The sequence below is a fragment of the Nematolebias whitei genome, chromosome 4 (assembly GCF_014905685.2).
Source record: "Nematolebias whitei isolate Nwh7 chromosome 4, NemWhi1, whole genome shotgun sequence".
NCBI lineage: Eukaryota > Metazoa > Chordata > Actinopteri > Cyprinodontiformes > Rivulidae > Nematolebias > Nematolebias whitei.
The window spans coordinates 7,058,604-7,068,878 of NC_056501.1; the positions used below are offsets into that span (position 1 = coordinate 7,058,604).

Consider the following 10,275-nt stretch of genomic DNA (forward strand, 5'->3'; position numbering starts at 1 on the left):
CAGATGTTGCATGCACAATGAATGCAGCTGAGCATCAGGGTTGCCAGATAAATAAAAAAAATGTCTTATTTACCCCCTCTTCTGTACACATGTTTAACAAACACAACACACACCTCATCTTAGAATATCTTTACTCAGCACAATCGACAGTTTAGGTCAAAATACTATCTTTTTACAGTGACAGTACTATAGTTTATAATTTCTTATCTGGCAACCCGATTGACATGAAAACAACAGCGTTTTCGTGTAAACCTGCTCTTTTTTTCCTCAATACCCCTCATAAACATTGAAAAACCACTAAAGTTTCCAGAGGTTGTTCTCGTGCAAACAGGGTTTAAGTATTTTGGTTTGTTGAGCATACCCTGGAACAATATCTAATCTAGTTGAAACCAAAAAAGTCTCTTAGGGATAAGCATTGTTTTGTGATTTAATGTGTGGAAAAAGCTCCAGCATCCAGGACACACGAGGGCAGAACTGATTGTGGGGCAGACGTCTGAAGATTTTGTTTTAGCCCCAAACAACTGGCCTGGTTGATCTTAAGGCTTCTCAGATATCATTCAGCTCGTGTCTCGTTATGGAGGTATAACTCTGTTTTTAAGTTTTTTTTCTCACGCCATGCACGATAAGGCTCAAATGAAGGCAGTAGGTCATTAAGATATTTAAGTTTCTGTGCTCAAACAAGCCTGATTACATGTTTTCACTTTGTATACTTGAATTTTGATACAAACACTCATCTCAGCCGAAACCTTGTGCGTATTTTTTTATTCAGTGCTTGAGAAAATGTATTTTATACCAAGAAAAGCTCAAACGTCCAACACTAACGTCATTCACAGACAAACAGGCTCTGAAATTTATTTTAAAATAGTTTCACAATTCTCCACTTTATAACTACTTTTCACTTTTTGCATCTTACTGCTGCATCTGTTGTTTTATTTAACCCCAATCCCCAAATTATTCTGCACTTAATCCTAAACATTACGCTTAATTGGTATTAAAAGTGAAGCTGGAATGATGATTTTCCAGAGAAGTGCTGTAGCGCAATCATTTTGTTGCATCATATCTTTGGCAGCTGACTAAACACTCACATGCACACTCACATGCACGCAGCTTCTTTCTGCAAAACCTCCAAACTCCTCAGAGATTCTACCTCTGCTCCACTCGGGAAATTGTTTCCCACGGGCGCTTGTTTGGTGCAGTCAAGGTTGTGACAAGAACATATTTTATTTACTGTACATGTCAGGATAACTTGAGTCCTTTATCCTCTTTAAACCTTATTTTAATATTGCTATTTGTAAGATTTCTGGTGATTCTTTGTGGTTGGCCCGAGTCTGCAGTGTCTGAAGAGCCACTGATGTAAATCCAGCAGTGACGTCCAGCAGCTTTGACAGAAAGCAGAAGACTTCACTGAACTAAATATAAATCATATCATCCTGAATCCTGACTCTGTTTCCACTGCGTGCACTATCAGCGGCAAAAAATAGCAACCTGACATTCACGTCCACTCGCACAGAAAAGTCTGGTGTAATAACGTTAGGCTCTTTACTCCTGAAGCTGCCAGATGTGTGTGAGTGCGTGCTTCCATCAGTTGAGTGGTTTCTTGTCACATGACTTCTGCCACTCATGTGTTCAGGCCTGGATGTGGTGCTGCCCTCTGCTGGTGAGCTCTGGGAGTGCAGGTGACCTCACAGCTGAGCTGCACCTGTCTGCTCTCAGATCAGCAGCTTTTAAATCTCAGCTTATTCAGATTAAAGATATCCCCACTTTATTCACAGGTCATAAACATTAACCACTTAACATCCTTCTGAAAATGCTTTCAGATTACTGTTATATTGGTAGAAAATATCTTGAAGAGCAACCATCCATTTTGCAATGTATTTGAAAAACGGATGAATGAAAATAAAAAGTAAAACATTACAAATCAAAACCATCCCACTCATAAATGAAGGCTAAATTTAAAATTTTAAATAATGTTAATAGAGAGTGCCGTTCAAAGCTCTCCACAGGGCTGTAATGCGTTCATATTTGCTGCTTTCGTACAACCAACAAAATGTCATGACTGGACGAAACTAAAAATAAATGAACTGAATAAAACAGAAGCAGAGCTCCATCAGAGCTGAGTAAAACTGAGAAAAAAAAAATAGATCCAGATTAATTTTTTTTCAGTGCTGAAGTCGATTCTTGGTAAATTTTTGTCCACAAACAAAAAAAACAAGAGTTCTTATTAATGCAGATAAATGTATATATCTTTAAAACAAGAAGACCGTTACAGAAACTATCAGATCACGTCATTTGTTGATCGCATGCATGCATCTCATATACACAAAGAAGATGGAAAGGAAAATAATTAAGGGGAGCACTATTTACTCAAATAAAATGACAAAACTTGTACATTTTGTGCCTTTGGGTGCTCCTCCTGATGACATCACAGCAGTTCATTAACAAACCCAGTGGGAGCTCTGCAGCTTTAAAAAAAAAAAAAGCAAACACATTCAAATATTGTATTTATCCCCTCTGCGCGAATCATTTCTGTGCTCTTTAATTTAGATTTCCTCAAGCCTGTTACCTGTGTTATGAATTATTGGTTAAATTTGTTCTCACCGCAGGACAGATCATAAAAACAAATACTGAAAATGCGGCAACGGATCATTAAGTTGCACTTGCAGGCATCTAAAAGACAAGATTTGAGATTCTAGTCACTAATCATTATATAAGAAGAGACTGTTCACACATAACTTTAACCTTGAGAACAGAAACTGTTCTGAAGTCAGATGGTAAAGCAGAAGGTGTACTTTGATGTATCATTTTAACAACATACATACAGTACTGGATATGTAGCTACTAAATTTTACCCACCAGTTCTGCAGAACAGGAGCAACTCTCGGTTCTGGTCCGACTCTGTTCCGTTTCTGCAGACCTACCCTGCAGCAGTCCACAATCAATGCTCTAAACTCTTAAACCTACTATTTTTAACAACATACTTATCCCAACCGGAGGTCCATGTGTGCCGGCTGAAAGAGATGAGAAAAGTGCCGGTGAGCTCCGGATGGACCATCGGACCTTTGGCGAATTAGCGAGGAACTACTGTATTTATAAAGCCAAAAGGTGGTAATCCAATTCACACATTAAGACTTTTACTCAGTTTTACTTTGAAATTGTGTAGGAGTTGTAGTTTGCAATAGTAATATTCACTTTCTTGTCAGAAATTTAATTTAATTAATTACAGAAAGATGAAACTAACAGAAAAGCAGCTTACCGTGTTTAAACTTTAACAACGCTGTGATTTTAATACAAGACATCGTCTACTGACAAAACCTTCAGTAACGCGTTAAACGACCGGTCCGTGCTGTGATTTCACCTTTATTTACACGTGTGATGATACCTGCTCACCTGGACCAGGTGCACCCTCTTTTTCACCTTTAGGAATTAAACTGGCGTGGAGAAAATTACTTCCTTACCCGGCTGGCCTCTGCGGCAGTCCGCTGTGCTCTAAATATCAGCCCAGTGGACATCAGCCGGGAGGTGGTGGACGGGTGCCCTCTGGGGCTCGAACCACCGGCCCAGAAGCGCTGGATGGCAGCTGTGTGCAGACGTCTGCAGCTCCAACCACTGTTGGAACACCAGTCGGAGCTGCTGCTGTAGCTCTGACCATAGGCGTTTAAACTCTGGACCCAAAGTTTCTTGGGTTTAAAATAAAGTGCATTTTTTTCTGTCAGAGTTTGATTCCATTTGAACACCGGCTGATCTCACATTTTGGTTCGTTAACCCACATTCCCAACAACGAGTTTGTTTTCCTGTGTAGTTTGTAATTCACCTGCACTTACCAGCCCCACTTTCAGCCTTTCTGTGTGTGTCCCGCCGCAGAACAAGGCCTCTATTGACGAGCCTGGTGCGGTTCTGGAAGGCGTCCAGAGTGGAGCAGAGTGAAAAAGGAGAGTGTTGCCGGCTGTTTGAGGGGCCCTGGTGCTGCTGAGAGGTTTGCAGTGTTTCACACTGACTCAAACCTCCAGCCTCCTCTTTGCTTTCCTCAATGGAGCTCTGAGAGCAGCAGCCTCACACGCTCTGAGCCAAGATGGTTCTCCCACAAAGGGCCACCGTGGCCCCATTTCAGATGCACGCATTTGTCCCGTTCAGTCAACTGACCCAGATAGTATTCTCTGCTTACATCCAGTGTTACTGCGTGCTGATGTAGGACTGAATAAAGTAATACATTACTGTACATAAGTTTGGACCTGTTCATCTGTAGTAGTATATACTCGAAAATAGGGATGCACGATATTATCGGCATGGTATCGTATCGGCCGATATTATCGTTAAAGTTAAATATCGGACATCGTCCGTTCCACCAAAATAACTCACTAATATATACCCTTGCTCTGTTACACAATCTTTGTAGCAAATAGGGTTATTTTCTGACAAAGGAAAGAAGCTGACAATATTTTTTGCACTTTTGATTTTATTTGCACATAACGACAGAATTCATAGAAATTTGAGTTGATCATTAAGATTCTATAACCACACTTCTGTTTTTAGTTAATTTTTAATTTAAGAAACTGTCGAGTACGTCTGTCAATGCACTACTACTTGTGCGCTTTTCATTCGTCGCTTGTGAACAGGTTGAGTTTAGATTTGAAAATTTACAAATTTGCACTGTTCGAGTGTTGCCATTGTATAAATGAGTAATCAGAAAATAGAGTAAATATCGGCTATCGGCCAAATAAGTTTTAACATATTGGCATATCGGATATTGGCCAACAATCCAATATCGTGCATCCCTGCTTGTAACGTTACCATTTAGACATTTTTGAGAGTTTTTTTTCTTTTAAAAGCTTTAAATATTTTTTAAAGCGAACACCCAGAACAGCAAAGATATTGTTAGTTTGTCTCCGTCCTCCTACACCTCCGGACCTCCAACGTGGCTGCAGGGCAAACTGCACTGAGCCAACTCTCCGTGGAGCTCTTTAAACCCCGTTCCTATCGTTTTTTTTATTTTATTTTATTTTTCTGCATCATTTTCTGGAGCGAAAGCTGCGAAGCTTAGAGGGGATTTTCTTTCTAAGCTGATTTGTATCAGCTGATAGCTCTGCCATGAAGCTTTGCTCTGGCTTGAATGAATGAATACACAGATGGAGGGGAAAAGAAATGAAAGGATAGTTGGAGAACGAGGAGCGGCTGTGCTATTATCCTTCTGAAAGGTAATACCCAGAGAAGGTTTAAAGGGAGGTTTGCTGTTTTACACTTCAACTCTAGCGTTTTGTTTGATTTTAAAGAACCTGAAGACGGAAAAAAAAAGGATGGATGAAGTTGGTGCGACGGTAAAGTTAAGATGTAGATCATCATTGGGATCAAAGAGACGACGAGAAGATTTGAGAAATTTATAAAGGAGATGAGGAAAAATTATTTTAAACAAACTATACAAGAACAGGATGGAAAAAGAATGATGCAAAGTAGACATGAGTTGAAAACAGGAGTCTTAGGATGGAGGGATGGAGACGAAAAGGAGAAGCAGCAGTCATGTTGTATTATTATGAAGGAAGAATGGCTGGATGGAGCTCTTTAATGGGAAACGCGAACGTGTCATGTAGCTGTCAGCTTTAGTGAGGTGATAAATGTCCGGTACCATGACCTTTTCTACACATTATTCCCTTTTACAAACATCCATCTGCGCAGCTCTAACAACTGACAGAATATAGATTAAAAATTGGCTGAAACACCCAAATGTTGAACGTTTTAGTCACCATGAATATGCAGAACGCTTTTTGTCTTCTACTGATTTTTAGGACAAGCCAAGCAACCTTACCAAACATAAAAAATGGCTTTACTTCCGTCAGGTTTACAAATAATGAGCCATAATTTAGTATAGCAGTAGCTGAGAGCCATCTGCAGCGCTTCCTCGAAACTCTGAACATTGCAACGCACCTTTGTGCTTTACTTTAACGTCAACACGCTTTCTTAGCAAAATCTCTTAATGATTGCTGACCTGGAGCAAAGAGAGAAAATGGAAATACCATCCGACCATCCGTCTTGTGAGCTGTATAGCTTGTAAAATAAGTGAGGTACCGACTTGTGTCAGCTTAAGAGCCCAACATACTACATCCGAAGTGCTGAAATTGGCTCTCGTTGTCGTAGCTGCATAACAAAAATTGCGTCATTTTGTTCTCAGAGAACCTTCGCTCGCCCCTTCTCGACACAAGGCCTTGGCCAAACTTTTTCTCGTATGCGCCAAGTATTTTGCGATTGGTCAGAAATTTGTGGGCGTGTTCGTCAATGTGGAAAAGCGCTCGGACATTCAGCTGTACCACTCTTCAAACACACTAAATCAGTCAAATGGCCCAAAACTCCTGGATAGAGATTGTGCACACATCGTGTATGGAGGAGTCTGTCTGCTGGAAAGTGTGGCGCTTTCTTCGTGGTAGATTTGTGACCAAACGGCAGATCCAGGATTGGAATGGAGACTCTGGTGGAAAGAAACCTGTGCAGTGACGCACTCTGCAGGAGGACAAGCCTCCTAGGACCTCTGTGTCTGTGTCTCATGGACTATGAAAGGTGTGTGCGAAAATGTCCTGCAACCACAAGACCACACATGGACAGTTCGGCTTCAGATAGAGTACTCCGGGCCCTTTATTGTGTGGTTGCACCTAGTTGTAAGATCAATCACTCTCAAAAGTTGGGTTGTCGCGTCAAAATCAACGATGGCTATGTACACGTATATATAAACCGCCCACCTCCATCGTTTGAGGAAACTGTGTTCTTGTTTTTATATTACCTAAAAGTATAGCTTCCTCAAATGATTGAGGTGGCCCTTGGGGTGGTTGAAGATTAATCTGTGGTGGCCAAGGCCACCTTTGGCCACCCACTGGCTCCGTCATTGCAACTAGCGATGGATAAAATTGCTCCCTCCATTCACCAGGATCTCACTGTGTGCTGCCTCAAACAAGCAAAATCATCCTACCTCTGTTCTTCTACAGAGTAAATCCTAAATATCTTGCACCAAAAACATTAAAGTTAACCTATTCCCTGTTCAATTCTAGTCCAGAAAAACACTAATCTTGAAAACTGCAAAACATTCACTATTCAAAAGCCTCAGCGATGGTGAACGGGCGTACCGTTTGTAAAGTACTGAACCAGTTTTATGAAACGTTTAAAATCATTAGATGTTTATCTACAACTGGTTGATATTTGGAGTCAGTTCAAATCAAGATGGCCACCTTAGCTAAGCCAACACAAAAAAATGACTAGAACTTACTCAAAATTACCGTAATTTCCAGTCTATAGAGCGCACTTGACCATAAGCAGCGCACACTAAATTTAAAATAAAACATAATTTGTACATAAATAAGCTGCGCTTGTGTATAAGCCACAAGTGTCCACATTTTAATATCAGAAAACAAAATATTACCATATTTATTATTTAAAAAATACATTAATTAGCTGCGGCATTGTATAAGCCGCGGCGTCCAAGGTGTGTGAATAAAGTAGCGGCTTATACACCAGAAGTTACCATACAGATATTGAGATGGAGTTTATATAGTAGTTGTTTAGCTTCATCAACACGTACTCATTAACACATCATCTGAACTGTTGCCGTGGTGGCCATCTTGAATAAAAATGTTGTCATTAAAATCATTAGGTGATTTTCATTCCATTAATTTCTTATTTGAATGTGACTTTATCACATCTCCCCCCTGAGAAGGTTCCTTTAGCTTGTCTCATTCCTATGAGTCGATCAAATGCACTAAAGTTCTGTACATTTACTCCACAAGTAAACAAGAGAAAAAAATCTGATCTTAAATTAAATTGTCTTTCACAGTTGAAGAAGCTGCTGCTGACTCCTCCAAACGTCCCCACAGGCATCGATGTGCACAAAGATGGGGTCCACAGCCATCGCTACGGCAACAGAAGTCTCCGCCTACGACCAGCCAGAGCACTGACCAAGGTACGTTGATTAGGTGACTGGAGAAGACGGTTTCAAACGTAGGACATCTTTCCCTTTAAACGTTTATGTTTCAGCGAAAGGACTTGGATGCTCGTCCACACACGTGCCAGCGCCTGTTCTCTGAACGCCGGTGAAATAACAAAATTGGATTTTTTTTTTTTTCCAATCACTTCCTGTCAGGGTGGCGAGTTAAGACCGGAGTGATTTACAGTTGTGTGTTGTATCTGCAGCATTGCTGCGGCTGCAGAAGATGGGTTTGATCACTGTGTATTAATTACAAGGAAAAAAAAGCTATTTGATATTATTGGATTGGGTTCTCCTGATTTTTAAACGCAGCGTTGTCAACAAATTGTGCAAAAATGTCTGCTGCATTTTGGTTTCTGCAATTAAAAAACTGCTCAGGAGGAGTTGAAGGGCTGGCTTTGTGTCAGTCCATAAAATGGTGTAGCACTGCTAGAATATCAAGGGAGTCGTTGATACCTTAACAACTTTGTGACACATTTACTTTGCTTTTAACCGTCTTAAATTCATAATCATACTTCCATAAGAAAACTCTTATAAAAAGGTTTATTAAAGAACCAAAATAAGGTTTTGTATTAATAGTTAAGGTGGTTTATTGGTTAAAGAAGTTACATTTGCACTGTGTAGAATTTAGAAACTTACTTCACATTAAAATCCTCCAAAGTTGCATCTTTTTTTTTTATTTTTATTATTTAGGGGCTTAAATAAACTATTTAACTTTTCATTCCATTTACTTTTTTAATGTGTTAGCCAGTACAACGAAATGTTTTTGGGTTTATTTTCAGCTTCTCCCTCCTGCAGGGGTTGCCGCAACAAGCAAACTCACATTAAAGATATGGCAATTTTATTTTACGCCAGACGCTGTTTCTGAACAAACGTGGGCTCAAACCAGCAACCTCAGGATTACAAGACCGCAGCGCTGACCACTGAGCTACTGAGCTACTGAGCCTGCCAGTAACCAAAAAGACAGAAAATAAAATTGGTCACTTCGTTGGTTCTATGCTGTTTATATAAACAGGAAATGATATCAGAAACATGCACAATGCAGCCAGAAGCAGGCGTTCTATTAGGACACGTTTTCCAAAAGGACATTTTATTTTAGAATAAAACTTTGAGCGATCAAGCTTGTAGAAACTTTCGGCTGCAGCTTATGATAAATGTGATGCAGAGGAGGAGAGGACACCTACATCGGCTACCGCTGTATGACTTAGCAGTAATTGGATAGCTGCTAGCATTGTGCTTCAAGTGGCCATTGATTACAACAGCAGTCATTTATCTCTTACAAGAATAGGACACTTCACTCAGACTTCTGCTTCTGCTCAGGGGAGGGGGATACAGGAAGCTCACAGGAAGCGGCTGGGGATGAGCCAAGCCTGGATGTGTCACACACACTCTTTATAAACTCACCGTTGTTGTTGGCAGTTCGTGTGCGAGAGTTGTAGTTTAGAGTGGGGTGGCTTTGCTGTGGCAGATGGTGGAAGTATTGACTGATGGGGCAAAAAAGAAAACAGTGAATCAAAATCGCTGCACACTGAATCATCCCTCATCAAGCCAGAGGGAAACATTACTGGATTCCTGCTCGATGATTCGGTGTCCACACAAAGAAATTGGTGCTTTTAAATTAGTTTTCTCACATTTATAGAGAGTGTTGTGTTCTGTTAGGCTCCTCCCATTTCATGGGTTGTCACAGCGAACAGACTTCACATGAAAAAACTGGTATTTGTTTTATGCCAAAGACCCTCTAACACAACTTAAGCTGGACCCTGCAGCCTCGAATTACCAGACCATGGCACTGACCACCAAGCTACCACAACCAGAAATATACAGTAGACAGTGAAGTACAACCTGATTTAAAAAAATGTTGAGATGTTACGTAAAATATAAATTATAACAGAATACAATGATTTGCAAATATCATAGCCTATATTTTATCCACAATGGACCGTAGTAAACATATCAAATGATGAAAGGAAGAAATTGTAATATTGAGTTTGAAGCAGCACATCTCAGAAACATTCCAGGTCCATGTTTCCTCTGTGAAGCAGCTCCTCTTCTTTTAACAACTGTCTGTAAACGTCCAGGACCTGAGGAGACCAGATGATGGAGGTTTTGTTGGACCTGAGAACACCAGTTATTGGAGGTTTTGGTGGACCTGAGGAGACCAGTTGTTGGAGGCTTTGTTGAACCTGAGAACACCAGTTATTGGACGTTTTAGAGGACCTGAGGAGACCAGTTGTTGGAGGTTTTGGTGGACCTGAGGAGACCAGTTATTTCAGGTTTTAGAGGACCTGAGGAGACCAGTTGTTGGAGGTTTTGGTGGA

At 40.5% G+C, this 10,275-nt stretch overlaps 1 protein-coding gene across 1 annotated transcript in view; it reads left to right on the plus strand.

Moving 5' to 3' along the window:
- Positions 1-10,275, plus strand: part of ppargc1b (peroxisome proliferator-activated receptor gamma, coactivator 1 beta) — a 119,015-nt gene that overhangs the window by 93,562 nt on the left and 15,178 nt on the right. Inside the window, exon 4 of the mRNA XM_037675167.1 lies at positions 7,808-7,933. Within this exon, the coding sequence (XP_037531095.1) occupies positions 7,808-7,933 (126 nt within the window). The remainder of the gene's footprint in view (positions 1-7,807; positions 7,934-10,275) is intronic.